Genomic DNA, 14,635 nt, shown 5'->3' on the forward strand with positions numbered 1-14,635 from the left:
GAACAAACAAACAAACAAAATCCAGTAAACCCTGGTGGTACAGTGGTTAAAGTGTTCAGCTGCCAACCTAAAGGTTGGAGGTTCAAACCCAGCAGCGGCTCTACAAGAAAAGAGGAGACAGCCTGCTTTGGTAAAGATTACAACCTTGGAAATCCCATAGGGCAGTTCTGCTCTGTCGTTACAGGGCTGCTATGAATTGGGATCAACTGGATAGCCATGGGTCTGGTGTGGTCTTGGTTTAATCTTTACCAGAGCAGGCTGCCATGTCTTTCTTCCATGGAGCAGCTGGGGGGTTCCAACTGCCAGCCTTCTGGATAGAAGCTGAGCACTTTACCACTGCACTACCAGGGTTCCTTGGCTGAGCCCTAGTGTGGTCTTTCCAAGGCTGAACTGCTGCGGAGCGAGGAGGCAGGCTGTAGGGACCTGGCCTATCCGTCCTGCGGGTGGAGGAGGGGGGTCGACTCTAACAACAGGCAAAGGGTGGCTTCACAGGCACACACGACTCCCAGACGTCACAGAGAGATGAGGAAACAGCTTAAGGGAAGAACTGACACAAAACAAGGAGCCTGACCAGACCTCAAAGGGACTGGTGCCAAGCTCACCTCTGGAAGAAGGGCCCTGTCTGCGCCCAGGCCAGCTGCTGCCACCACAGGCCACACCGGCTTGGAGGAAAGCCTTCAGCAACCACCGGGGCAGGAATGAGTGCCAAACAGCCCTGGGAACGATGCTGCTAACGCGAGGTTCACAGTCATCAGTTCACGAGGGGACGGGGAGGAGGCAGCCACCGATGGGGCACTGGGGGAGTTGGGGTTGTGTGTCAGCCTGGCTGGGCCTGTGAGCGGCTGGGCAGCAGGATGGAGTGATTCCCCACGTGAGACTGTCATCAACTCCAAGGTGCAATCTACTCGAGCAGCTGAGTAGCTGCCTGAGGGATGCAGTCTGCTGCCGGTAGATACGCAGCAGCTTTGGGAACGGTCTGCAGCTTTTGGCACCCTTGGGCCCTGAGTGCAGCCAAGTTGTTCAGCAACCATGTTGTCTGCCAATGTCGGGCCTCTTAAGGAACTTGAATCAATGGTCTGCCAGGGGGTTTGGTGATATTGGAACTGTGCCATTTTATTTGTTGACCTTGGGTTTGTCAGCCTTAGCAGCCAGCAGCTGAATGAGGAGAGGCTACCAGCTCCAGTGGGCCAGGAGCAAGAGGCGGAGCTGAAGCCCAAGGTTGAGGGACTTTCACCCAGCCAGTAGAGCCTGGCATTTTGAACTCGGACTTCTAGCCTCTAAAACTCTAAGAGAACAAACTCCTGATTGTTCAAGTCCCCCGATTTGTGGTATGTCTGTTAAAGCAGCACTAGGTGCTCTGGTGGCCTAGCGCCTAAGACATCTGACTGCTCACCAGAAGGCTGGCGGTTCAAACCCACCAGCCACTCCTCAGAAGCAAGGTTGGGCAATCTACTTCCGCAGTGATACCGTCTCGGAAACCCAAGGAGGGGTCGCTATGAGTCGGATCCGACTCGACAGCAGTGAGGTTTGAGAGTTTTGAGGTTACCGAAGAGGAGTCCTCAGCCGGGGAGAAGCAATACATCCAATAGAGGACCGCCGGCCACACATGAAAGGCCTGCCGGAGGGTGTCAGTGCTGGGGAGAAAGGGGCAAGCGTCAAGGCTGCCGGGGACAGTGCACACCCCAGCCACACCTCCAGCCCCTGTGGCGAGCAGCAGCCCTCCCATGCCCCAACAGGGTTGGGGGCATCTGAGAGAGGGGCACCCACTGCCGCTGGGCACATGAAGCCAAGGTGGAACCCCGGCGAGGCCCGCAGCATGTGCTGGAGCACAGGGGCCTCACTGCCCAAGGAAACCACGTCTCTGCCCAGTGCTCCTCCATGCCACCTACTGTCCAGGCACACGCCCAGGAACAGCTGCTGGCGCCTGAAGCAGGATCCTGACCCAGCCTTCGGCCCAGCATCGGTCTGCTCTAGGAGCCAGGAGTAAGGGCTGGGCAGGCCCTGGAAAGGGACTCCCAAGCCAAGAGTGGAAGTTCCTGCCAGTTGTTGGCCACAGAGCCACTGTCACGAATGAGGAACGAGCGGCTCCGCAGGGTGGCAGTCCAGCCACACTGGGTGCGGAGAGTAATCCTGGCTTCTGCAGCAGCAGCAGCGCCCAGTGGACTCCCTGATGCACGTCCATACTCTCCACCCTGCTGCTTGCTGGGAGGCGGCCTGGGTGGCTGGCCACGGGGGACCCCTAGCAGGAACACGGAGGGAAGAGAGGTCAAGGAATCCCTCTCCTGCTCCCTCCTGTGGGGACACTGTAGGCTGGCTCTTTGCCTCCCTCCACTGAAGGTCACTGCCCCCTCTCCAGGTAGTCTTCTCTGCCTGGGAGCCCAGGCTCCGTGCCCATCCCCTCCCTCTTTCCATGTGGGCCAGAGCTCTAGTACCAGCCTCGGGGTACCACACCACCCTGTGGTTTCCCTACTCTGCCCCTGCCTTTGTAAACAGTCCCTGTAGTAAGCCCTCCTCAGAGGATCCTAGGAGCTCTGGTGGCACAGTGCCTAAGGCATTTGACTGCTAACCACAGAGGTTGGTAGTTCAAACCCACCAGGCGCTCCGCGGAAGGAAGATGAGGCAATCTATTTCTGTAAAGATTTACTACCTTTGGAAACTCAATGGAGGTCAGTATGAGTCAGAATGGACTCAATGGCAGTGGGTGTGGTTTGGGCTTTGCTTCTGTGAAGACCGATAGCCTTGGAGACCCAACGGGGGTCAGTATGAGTCAGACTGGACTCAATGGCAGTACGCCTGGTTTGGGCTTTCAGATGATCCTAATCTGAGTGTATCTTCGGTTTCGTGCGGGGACCCTAACTAATACGAGCTGGGTTTGCTGCGATGCCCTACTTTGCAATCGTCAACCCCACTGTTTTGCAAGCAGTCCTGGCTCTGGGCTGGGGACACGTGGGCAGACCCACGTGTCCCCATAGCCCCTACCTCTGATCCCAGGCTAAGACGAGGCCACTCTCCACCGGCTTCTGTCCACTCCGGCCTGCTGCCCGGCCTTCCAGGGTTCCCAGGGCACTTCCCCTTTGTGACTTCACCCACTGAAGTCACCTGGGAGACAATGGTGAACGTTCCAGCCCGGAGTCCTGGCCTCTAGGAGGCAGGGACAGCAGGCCCGGTCAGACTCTCTGCCACAGTGTAAATGAGGACGGTACTGGCCCATGTCCAACAGGGATGTAGAAGGCAGCACCGGATATTCCAGCACCATGGATGATGCTGCCGTCCTCAAGCGACGAGGCTACATCATGGGGATAAATTTGGGGGAGGGCTCGTACGCCAAAGTCAAGTCTGCTTACTCTGAGCGCCTCAAGTTCAACGTGGCGGTCAAGATCATCAACCGCAAGAAAGCCCCCACTGACTTCCTGGAGAAATTCCTTCCCCGAGAAATTGAGATTCTGGCCATGCTCAACCACCGCTCCATCATCAAGACCTACGAGATCTTTGAGACTTCTCACGGCAAGGTCTACATCGTCATGGAGCTCGGGGTCCAGGGCGACCTGCTCGAGTTCATCAAAACCCGGGGGGCCCTGCACGAGGACGACGCCCGCAAGAAGTTCCACCAGCTCTCCTCGGCCGTCAAGTACTGCCACGACCTGGACATCGTCCACCGAGACCTCAAGTGCGAGAACCTGCTCCTCGACAAGGACTTCAACATCAAGCTGTCCGACTTTGGCTTCTCCAAGCGCTGTCTGCGTGACGACAGTGGCCGCGTCGTTCTGAGCAAGACCTTCTGCGGGTCGGCGGCCTACGCGGCCCCCGAGGTGCTGCAGGGCATCCCCTACCAGCCCAAGGTGTACGACATCTGGAGCCTGGGCGTGATCCTCTACATCATGGTGTGTGGCTCCATGCCGTACGACGACTCCGACATCAAGAAGATGCTGCGTGTCCAGAAGGAGCACCGCGTCAACTTCCCACGCTCCAAGCACCTGACGGGCGAGTGCAAGGATCTCATCTACCGCATGCTGCAGCCGGACGTCAACCGGCGGCTGCACATCGATGACATCCTTGGCCATTGCTGGGTGCAGCCCAAGGCCCAGGCCGTGTCCTCCACGGCCATCAACAAGGAGGGGGAGAGCTCCCGGTGCACTGAATGCCCCCGGACCCCTGAGCCCACGTCTGACAAAAAGTCTGCCACCAAGCTAGAGCCCCAAGAAGACGCTGGGCTCAAGACAAGCCCCGAGGAGGGGTCTATGACAGTGTCCAGGCAGTCGGAGAACCTGGGCTTTGTGGGTGAGCGTTCAGCAGGTGAAACTGAGGAAGGGGCCCCCCAGCCGCCACAGCAGCCCCCAGAGACGCACAGCCAGTGAGCCTCTCGGCCCAGGGGGCCTGGAGGTTAAGAGGTAGAGCTCACGGCGTCCAGTCTGAGCTCAGGAGAAGCCAGGGACAAGCCAGCAAAAGAGTGCAGTCCCTGACGAGCAGCTATTTTGGTTAGTTTCCCTCCTCCCTCTGAACCCCGTAACCCACGTGGACAAAGAAGCAATAAATGTCGGGCTCTATGAGTGGCGACTCCACAGTGGATGTCTCTGCCCAGGGAGGAGCCTGGCCGCCCTCAGCTCCTACTCTGCTTGGGAAAACCCCGCCCACGTGCCCAGCCCCGAATGAGATCCCAGGCCCCAGGAGCACGAGTCAGGTGGGGAGAGCTCAAGGGAAAATGGGGTCCCAGGAGCTTCTCAAGCTGGGAGTGCTGGCTCTGTCTGCAGTGGGGGCTGACTGTGTCAGCCCTCGTTACTCACCCCAGTGCCCCAGCCCCACAAGGCTGTCAGTGCGGGGGGACACTGAACAGGACAGACGCTCTAGGCTCTCGGCCCCTCAACCTGCCTCGTACTCATGTTTTCTGATCTGTCACCATGCATTCTCTCGGCCAGCACCCAGCTGTCAACAGTGCCTGGTGTCACCCCACATGGCCAGAAAGGGGGGACGCTGCTTTGAGGTGTATCCCACAGTATGGGGCCCTGACTACATCCCACTCTGGTCTGTCCCCTGGGGTGATGCGCTCCCTGTCAATCTGGCGTGCCACCCGTCAGGGAGGGTCACCCCTGGGAACACACTGGGGCCTGCTGGGGAGTGGGATGTACTCTACTCAGGGGTGGCGCAGGGTGGGCTCTGAAGCAGGTGCCAGGGAAAGCCCCCCCCACCCCACCCGCCCGGCGGCTGCAGCGGGAACGCATAACCTGGCGCGTGGCTGCAGTCAGATGTCCTCAGTCAAGTCACCGCCTGCCACCGCACCTCGCTCCGGACCCCTCCTCTGGGCCTCGGGCTCTCGGCTGCCTCCTGAGGACAAGAGCCTCCACGTGCTTCTCCTGAACCTGCTGTCCCCTCGCCTCCGTCTTTATCTTGGGTTTACCCTGGACCCGCCCTGTGCACGCCCCACGCCGTCCACCCCTCGGCTTGGCTCCGCCCCCTCCCCGTAGCTGGCCTCCCACCCCCATCGTCACACTGCGCAATGGTTCAAAAGGAGCTACACCGGATGCCCTCTGGGGCAGAGACCCCACCCCTCCGCACATGCTCCTCTTCTAACTCCTCCTGCCCATCTCGCCCAGCACTACCCGGTGCCGCCGCCGCCTCAAGGCCTTCTGGGAGACCCAGCTGGTGCTTGGGCGTGCGCATCCCAGGCTCCCCGCACACACCAGCAATACTGGGCAGCTCACCTCACGGCGGAGAGCGCTGAGCAACTCAGGGACCCTCCTCCCTCCAGCCACTTCCCTCCAGCCCAGCCAGGGGGCAGGCCTGGGCGGGAGAGGCCGCGTGGCAAAGAGCGGCCCTTTGTGGGCGCCCCCCCTCCTCTTTGGCGACCGTGCCGTGAGTGTGGAACAACACCCCTCGGGGTGCAGAGCTAGCATAGAGCACAGGTGGCCTGACTGAAGTTACAAGCCTCCAGGGGGGGCCCCCCCCCCCGGAACCCCCCCCCCCCCCCCGCAGGGGCCTCTCCACCCTCCTCACCCCAGTGACACCACAGAGCACAGGTGCTCCAGCCTCTCGGTCCCCTTCCAGCCCCCCACCCTGCTGGGCAGCTCCCACTCTCTGATCTGTCACCATGTCAGTGTCCCTATGTTTAGCCAGCACCCAGCTCTCCGCAGTGCCCTGAGCTATCCTTTGTCCCACTAGTCCAGGAGAAGAGGGGGTTGGACCCTTTCAGTGAGCCCCAAAGACCTTCCACGTGGCTGTCCCTGCTCCTGCTAGCCACACTGCCTCCTCAAGGCCACCCCACACAGTCTTCACCACAACAGCTGCACCTCCTGCGTCTGGCAAACTCTCCTGACCCTTGCCACCCCTAGCCTCCTGAAGTCCAGTCCCCCAGCTCTGTGGGCATCTGACACAGCAGACCCCACCGTCCACTCACAGTGGCGATACCGAGGCCTGCCGATCTCCTCTCACCGAGCACCGTCGGGCTCCCTGAAGGCAAGGCCCTGCCCCTAGTTCATCCATGTCCCCAGCACCTAGAACAGACTCTCAAGTGCTGGGGGAACGAGTGAGTACATGGACACCCACTTTATAGAAGAGGCAGGCTCAGGGGGACATGGCTTTCCCAGCATCCAAGGACACGGAGGACTTTGGTGCTAGGAGAAACCGTCAAGGCCTCCAGTCCAAGCCAATCCCCTCAAGTCTGCACACCTGAGTCCCTGTGCTGCCCGTCAGGCTCAGGGATGAGCTCACACCTCCCAGAGCCACCCGTTCCATGCCCACAGCTCCCTAGGTGAGGCACGGACTCACCCTGGTTCCAGACAGTCCCAGTGTGAGTGGCAGAACCTAAAGAGGGAGGAGCCAAGTTGGTGCTGTCAGCCAAGAAGGCAGACACACAGCGGGACGCCCTGGACGATGCATATGGGGACATGAGGGGTGGGTGGCACTGCTCTCAGGTCCAACCTCCAAACCCACAGTCAGCCCCTTCTGGAGCCAACGGAGTGCAGTTCTGGCGTTTTAGCTGAAATGGCGCTCAGGAGAAAGGATGTACCAAGCTCAAAGCATTAACGATGCTCCCAAGAGAGCCGTGTGGCCTGGGGATGGAGAGGCACTCGGCAGGGGCTGGGACCGCGTGGCAGGCGGTCGCCAACACCCTATCCACTAACCCCAGGCCATCCTTCCTGGTGCCCACCTCGGCTGCCCTGCTCCTGGCACGTGCCACACTAACCTCCACACGGGAAGCTCTCCAGTCACCAGAGGTGTCCACAGGGCTGTGCTGCTTGCTGCCCAAGGTGACATCAGCTGGCATTGCCTCTCGTCAGCCTGGGGGAAGGCCCTCCGCGCCCATTCCAGTGTCACTTCCTCTCGGGCACCTTCCCTGGCCAGCCACCTGGAGGCAGGCCTGGCACACTGACACACGGCACGCCTGCTGAGCCGAGCAGTGCGGGTGCTCTGGGCATGTGGCCTCAGGGTGCTTGTGACAAGATGAGCGAACATCAGAGCTTTCAAAGTACCTAAGAAGACATGCAAGGATGCCACAAAGCCAGGGCCCATGTGCTTGCCCGAAGAACTCTGGTGGCATAGTGGGTAAAGCATTTGGCTTCTAACCAGAAGGTAAGTGGTTCAAACCCACCAGCTGCTCTGCAGAAGATGGGGCGATCTACATCCATAAAGATTTACAGCCTCAGAAAGCCAATGAGGGTCACCATGAGTCAGAAGTGACTCCATGGCAGGGGGTTGCTTTGGTTGTTACGCACGTGCTCAGGAAGATTTCCGTACCTTTCCAGCTAAGAGAGGCCGTCTGCAGGGTGCTGGGATATGCAATCCTAGTGAAGGTCCCTGGTACTTTGTGGGGGGTCTGGCAGCCAAAAACACACCCACTCTTCAAGAAAGCCCAGAGTGACAAGAGTTCAGGGCCCTCTCTCACCCACACCTGGGCCCTGCCCACTCACCAGCCAGGAAGCCCCTGGTGGCCTCATCACCTCTTACCTGTTAAAGGCACCAGCCTGCAAGTATGCTTTCTACACTGCTGCCAGGGACCAGCGCAAAATGGGGGTTCGGTTGTGGCTCCTCCCGTCCCACACCACGCGACAGCTGCATACTACCTAGGAAAGAAGCCCTCCCCAAAGTGCCCCCGACTCATCCTCTCTTCCACTCACCACGGCCATTGGGCTACCAAAGCCCTGCCCATCCTCAGCTGGCCCCACCCTGGGAACCCTCCCCGGCCTGCCCGGGCCACAGGCCACGATGTACCCTGCCCGTCCTCCCACCCACTCTCACCGCCCTGCTCAACGAAGCAGCCGTTCACCTGCCGGCCTTCCAACCTGGAAAAGCTGCAGGTCCTGCTCTCAAACACAGCTCTGCTCTCAGCCACCGGGCTGGGAGATGCCCCTCTCAGCAGCGCTGGCTCTCAGGACGCCAATGAGGCTTTTCGTCACACCCCAAAGCAGCCGCTGGGGACCATGCCTGCGGAGCCGAGGCCCAGTGCAGCACAGCCACACAGCCAGGAGTGTCGACTTGGCCTTCACAGATGGCCTTCCTTGTACTGTCCACTCCAGCCAGATAGCCACAGCAAAGGAGAGGCGAGGAAGGTCCCCCCAGTCCTGGGTGACAGCTTCCTCCTCACAGGCAGGCAGCAGGCACTCTCAGCAGGCCAGCCTGGCTTCCTGTGTTCTCAGGGCCACATTCAGGCCACCCCAGTCCCCACTCCCAGCAGCCTGGCTTTATGACTTCATACGCTGAAGTCACCCAGGGACAATGCTGGGCATCCCACCCCTCCAATGCCAAGCCCAGCCCACCCGAGGCACTCCCCACAGTGTGAAGGATGACAATGCCCGCTGGCCCGCGGGGAGCGGGCATGTAGACGGGAGCGGCGCCGGCGGCTCCTGGCACCATGGACGATGCCGCGGTCCTAAGGAAGAAGGGTTACATCGTGGGCATCAACCTGGGCAAGGGCTCCTATGCCAAGGTCAAGTCCGCCTACTCTGAGCGCCTCAAGTTCAACGTGGCAGTCAAGATCATCGACCGCAAGAAAACACCCACCGACTTCGTGGAGCGGTTCCTGCCCCGGGAGATGGACATCCTGGCAACCGTCAACCACCGCTCCATCATCAAGACCTACGAGATCTTTGAGACTTCCGACGGGCGGATCTACATTGTCATGGAGCTCGGGGTCCAGGGCGACCTGCTCGAGTTCATTAAGTGCCGGGGGGCCCTGCACGAGGACGTGGCGCGCAAGATGTTCCGGCAGCTCTCCTCGGCCGTCAAGTACTGCCACGACCTGGACGTCGTCCACCGAGACCTCAAGTGCGAGAACCTGCTCCTCGACAAGGACTTCAACATCAAGCTGTCCGACTTTGGCTTCTCCAAGCGCTGTCTGCGTGACGACAGTGGCCGCGTCGTTCTGAGCAAGACCTTCTGCGGGTCGGCGGCGTACGCGGCCCCGGAGGTGCTGCAGGGCATCCCCTACCAGCCCAAGGTGTACGACATCTGGAGCCTGGGCGTGATCCTCTACATCATGGTGTGTGGCTCCATGCCGTACGACGACTCCGACATCAAGAAGATGCTGCGTGTCCAGAAGGAGCACCGCGTCAACTTCCCGCGCTCCAAGCACCTGACGGGCGAGTGCAAGGATCTCATCTACCGCATGCTGCAGCCGGACGTCAACCGGCGGCTGCACATCGATGAGATCCTCAGCCACACCTGGCTGCAGCCCCCCAAGCCCAAAGCCATGTCGTCCAGTTCCTTCAAGAGGGAGGGTGAAGGCAAGTACCGGGCGGAGTGCAAACTGGACACCCAGCCGGGCTCACGGCCCGACCACCGGCCTGACCACAAGCTCGGGGCCAAAACCCAGCACCGGCTGCTGGTGGTGCCCGAGAACGAGGACAGCAGAGCGGAGGACAGGCTGGCCGAGACCTCCAGAGCCAAGGACCACCACCCATCCGGAGCCGAGGTGGGGAAAGCGAGCATCTAGCGGTGGTGAGGGCCCCGGGTGGCATGGTCACTGGTTGGCATTCACGGAAGCTAAGCAGCCAGGTAGAGGCCGAGGAAGGCACAGATGTAAGGAACAAGTAAAATCCGTCAATTAAACCACTATTTTGATTACGTTCCGTTAGCTTTCTTCCACTCGGTAGCGAAGACGTTAACGACAGACCGCCAAATAAACCACAGAGTGTATACAAGCTGCAACACTGCCCGGGACAGTCTTTTTCTCTAGGACTCAGCCAGGCCCCCTCTGTGTGCGGGGGTTTCCTGTGCAAGGATCCTGGGACTGGTGCCTGGGCACAGAGAGACTTCATGAGCCCACGGGCATGGCGGGCCCAACACCTGTGTCCCTCTGACAGGAATATACCACCAATGGGATGGCCTTAAAAAACAGGAGCTATCCTCTTACAGTTTGGGAGGTTACATGTCCAAGTTTCAAGTGCCAGGCTCTAGGGGTTGGGTGAAAGCCCTTCAACCTTGGGCTTCAGCTCTGTCTTTTGCTCCCGGCCCACTGGAGCTAGACACATCTCTTCACTCAGGCAGCTACTGGCTGCTGAGGCTGACAAGCCCAAGGTTGACAAATAAAATGACAACAGTCCTGATGTTACCAAACCACACAGCAGGCCATTCATTCAAGTCCATCACAAGTCCAAAGGTCGGCAGAGCATGGCAGGCTGCTGAACGACACAGCTACATGTAGGGTCCAAGTGTGCCATAAGCTAGAGACCGTTCCCAAAGCTGTTTCTTATATATGGAAAGCAGACCATGTACCCAAAGGCAGCTACTCAGCTGCTCACAGTAGATTCCACCATGGAGTTGATGACCAGTCTCATCATGGGGAATACTACATCCAGCTGCCCAGCCATTCAACCAGGCCCAGCCAAGCTGACATACTTTACTACCACAGCTGGGCTGGGGCCATGTCTGGCCACTACCTCAGACGCCGTGCAGCCCACTCTAACCGCCCCACACACCCTCAGCCAGTCCTTGTCCAGTGTCCACCTCTCCCCCGAGCCCTGAGACCGGTCCTCTCCGCCCTCCCTAACCTCTCCCTTGCCATGAGCGCTGTCTTCCCTGCTCTGCCCGTCACAGCCCACTCCAGGCCTTGCCGATGGGCTGCAGGCCGGTTTTTGTGCTTGCCTCTTTGTTCCCCACACAACTCTAGCACACACCCCACACTAGCCAACTGCTTCAATTCCTGCCTTTCAAGGGGCCTTGCCTGGAGAGCACCTCTTTCTCCATCTGACTCAAAGCCACTCAGACCTCTGCCTCCCCACTTCCCAGGGGCTGCCTGGGGCCAAAACCCACCCTTTCCTATGGGGGACATGCACCAAGAGTCTCACCTTCTCGACCCCTGCGTAGCCATATGCTCTACCTTATCCCCCTTGGTGGCACCAGAGCACAATGAGGGCTTGGCACCCCCAGGAGCTTGCCGGACTCACTGTCAGGAGCATGGGTCAGCACTGCCCCAGGCAGCAGGTGTCTAGTCTGGGGCCTGGCAGAGAACAGCAAGATGCATTTGTGGGACAGAGGACGGACGGACGGAGGCGCTGGGCCGGCTGCCAAGTGCAGGCTGGGGGACCACCCAGCCGGAGCAGACTCCCCGGTGTGCCTCCCTGAGCTCTGGAACCCCCTTGCCCAGGAGGCATGACCTGATCCACAGGGATCCTTGGCTGCAGAGCAGGCTCACCAGCCCAGGGCAACAGATTCGTCGTGGCTCAGGCCCCGACACCTTCACGCTCCCAGGTACGCACGGACCAGGGCACACTCAGCCCTCCCGGATCTGCGGGGAGCCTGGCCCATGCCTTTGCATGTCGAGGCGCAGGTGACTGACATCTGGGGGCTCCGGCTGAGGGTTACAGTAGGAAGAGGCTAGTGACTGTGACATATAGTGGGCAGTGCCCAGTGCGTGGGGGGCAGGCCAAGAGGATGGAGACAGCTCCACCCTTCTTCAGCCAGGTGTTTGGGGCAAACGATGGCTGAAGGCACAGACGAGGCTGCTCCTGTTGAGTGAGGTCCTGGTCAGGCCGGACGGGGAGGGTGTGGCCCTGGCCGAGCTCCAGACTAGCCAAAGGGGCACACCCTCCACGGGTCTCCGTCCTTCCTCCAAAATGGCGGGAAGCACAAAGGACAGGCACGCTGTGAGCACAGGTCACAGGCATGTTACAGGCCCCAGACGCTACCAGATGCCGTGTCACCCTCAGCCACCCTGGGCCTCCAGTGGCCACCCCCCGCAGCTTCCTCTCTGGGCACCCCACAGGCCTGAGACCCAGTGCAGGCCGGATGGAAAGGTGGCCCTGCCAGACTGTACCAGTTGTTCTTTAATGATAGCAGAGATGGATTGAAATAGAAAACAGTACCAAGGTGTCCTGGGGGCGCAGGGTGTCCCGTGCTGGGGCCGGCCGCAGCACTGCACCTGTCCTCTGTCAGCTGCCCGGGCCCTGGGGCGGGGCCCCCAGCAGACCAGAGCCGTCGGGGGCTGGGCAGCTGCCGACAGTGGGCTCCAGCCAGGCCCAGTAGCCCAGCCCAGCCTGGCCCTCCTAAAAGAAGTCGGAGGCCTTGCGCCGGGCAGGCAATTGCAGCAGGTTGTCTGTGATGGAGGCCGGGTCCTGGAGGAGAGGGGTGTGGGTAGCAGAGCCAGGCGCCGGGGTGCTTGTGGGGGTCTGCGGCCCGCCAGCTGGGGTCTTGAGGTGGGTCGAGCGTGCTGGCGATGGTGTGTAGCTGGCCCGCAGGGCCCGGTCTGTGTACTTGCTGGCTGTCCTGCTCACAAGGCGCTGCAGGGCTGGGGACATGGCTGGACTGAGGCCTTTGGGAGTAAGGCTGGGGCAGGGGGATAAGTGAGAGACAGGATTAGCCTGGGCCAGGTACCCCACCGTCAGGGTTGCCCCTTGGGAAGTACACAGTTACTGTGGACCAAGACAGAGGACACCGGACAGAGTGGTGTCAGAGCCTGGCACACCACTGAGGTCAGATTGAGGTGAGACACTGCTGCCCTTAGCTGGGTGGCTGGGGTGGAACCCCAGACTTCTCCAAGGCTTGGCCCCACCAGGAGCTTGCCGGGACTCACAACACCCGCCTTTACAGAGCAATATGACTTCCCAGTGGGAAGAAAGATGGCAAAGGGCCATGCTCTAAGTCACGGGAGCTGCCACGAGACTGGCCCAGAGCCCCAGGGCCTGCAGGCCGCGCATCCACACTCCAGGGCTGAGGCAGAGTCTGGTGCGGACAGAGTGTGTCCACCCCCATGCCGCCGGACCACCGCTTACCTGGCCAGGTTCTCCGTGACTCTGCGCAAGGCCTCCTGCTTCTTGGCCCGGTTCTTGGCGGCAGCCTCGTTGGCCATCTTCAGCCCCAGCCGTTCCCGACGCCCCGGCTCCAAGATCTACAAGGCAGCAGTGATGTGGGTGGTCTGTGTGGCTGAGTCCCAGACCCTCACACTGGGAGCAGCTGCCACGAACGCCAGCCTCCTCCCTGTGGCCTCTATGGCCCCACAACCCACCTGTGTCTCCCCTAAACCAAAACTAAACTCACTGCCATCAAGTCAACTCTGACTCATAGCAAGCCCCAGCAGGTTTCCAAGGCTACACATCTTTATGGAAGTAGACTGCCACATCTTCCTTCCACAGAGCAGCTGGTGGGTTTGAACTGCTGATCTTCTGGTTAGCAGCCAAATGGCTTACCCACTACAGCACCAGAGCTCCTCAGTGCTTACTTTAAGAGCTCTTCCAAAGCCCCCAGCATCCTGAGCCGCCCACCTGCTTCAGGCACAGCACCCTGGCCTGTCCTCACCCTGTCAGTGAATATTGCCAGGTTACCAATCTCTGACAATATCTTAGGGAAAAAGAGCATCTTGTCATTTCCTTGCCTCTGATAACTGAGTACCTTTCTGTTTAGTGACTATCTGTAACTTCAAGGAGCTCTGGTGGTGTAATGTCTAAGGCATTTGACTGCTATACAGAAGGCTGGCAGTTCAAACCCACTAGCCACTCCATGGAAAGAAGATGGGGCAATCTACTTCTGTAAAGCTTCACTACCTTGGAAACCCAATAGGGGTCACTATAGGTCAAAATCAACTCAGTGGCAGTGAGTTTGGTTTTCAATTGTATTTTCCTTTGAGAACTTCCCATATGTGTCTTTCACCTATTTTTTTTTCATCAAGGTGAAGATATTTTCTTTTTTCATGTGTAAAAGTTTATCTACAACACCACGCAATCTGCAGCCTATATGACTATGAGACCAGAAGAACTAGATGGTGGCCGGCTACCACTGTCAACCACTCGGAGGGGGGTCTGTGTAGGAGATCCTGGATAGACAGGGAGAACAATGTGGAAAAAAACTCAAAATCATTTGGAGAAAAAGAAAAACAACGAGACCAGGTTTGCTGGTCTGATAGAACCTGGTGGAACCACTGAGCCTATGGTCCCTAGCTGCCCTTCTGGGCTGGAATTGAACCCACACCTGTGGCTTCCAGCCAAATAAAAGACAGGCATAAGGGTTGAACAGGTACCTGAAGTAGATACATCCCTTGGAGAGAACAATCCTGGGAGAAAGAAGGGCTGCTTATGCACAGGGAGACAGCTCAGGGGGCAGGAGGGCATGGAGGGATGGGCACAGGGAAGAGGTAACTATTGGGAGGAAATGGGAGGGGAGCTGTTGCATTGGGATAAACTGTAGTCAATGTCATGAGACAACATGTGTATGA

General features: G+C 59.3%; 3 protein-coding genes across 3 annotated transcripts in view; 2 read left to right on the top strand and 1 right to left on the bottom strand.

The window, feature by feature from the left end:
• Positions 1–3,254: 3,254 nt before the first annotated feature.
• TSSK1B (testis specific serine kinase 1B) lies at positions 3,255–4,355 on the top strand. The gene has a single exon (XM_007955443.1). It carries the CDS (start codon positions 3,255–3,257, stop codon positions 4,353–4,355), a length of 1,101 nt encoding a protein of 366 aa, XP_007953634.1.
• A 4,487-nt stretch (positions 4,356–8,842) lies between these two features.
• Positions 8,843–9,922, top strand: TSSK2 (testis specific serine kinase 2). Its single transcript, XM_007955444.2, has one exon. The coding sequence runs from the start codon at positions 8,843–8,845 to the stop codon at positions 9,920–9,922; it is 1,080 nt and encodes a 359-aa protein (XP_007953635.1).
• Positions 9,923–12,473: 2,551 nt separating this feature from the next.
• Positions 12,474–14,635, bottom strand: part of ESS2 (ess-2 splicing factor homolog) — a 22,023-nt gene continuing 19,861 nt past the window's right edge. The window contains exons 9-10 of the mRNA XM_042782907.1: positions 13,200–13,315; positions 12,474–12,753 (exon numbers count right to left, since the gene is read on the bottom strand). Coding sequence (XP_042638841.1) covers positions 12,474–12,753; positions 13,200–13,315 — 396 coding nt within the window. The remainder of the gene's footprint in view (positions 12,754–13,199; positions 13,316–14,635) is intronic.

Source organism: Orycteropus afer, unplaced genomic scaffold, assembly GCF_000298275.1.
Source record: "Orycteropus afer afer isolate SDZICR_OR568_19922 unplaced genomic scaffold, OryAfe1.0 scaffold00502, whole genome shotgun sequence".
NCBI classification, from domain to species: Eukaryota; Metazoa; Chordata; class Mammalia; order Tubulidentata; family Orycteropodidae; genus Orycteropus; species Orycteropus afer.

What these genes read in the sequence shown, in the direction of transcription:
- TSSK1B (XM_007955443.1), top strand. Translation starts at nt 3,255, where the DNA reads ATGGATGATGCTGCCGTCCTCAAGCGACGAGGCTACATCATGGGGATA.
- TSSK2 (XM_007955444.2), top strand. Translation starts at nt 8,843, where the DNA reads ATGGACGATGCCGCGGTCCTAAGGAAGAAGGGTTACATCGTGGGCATC.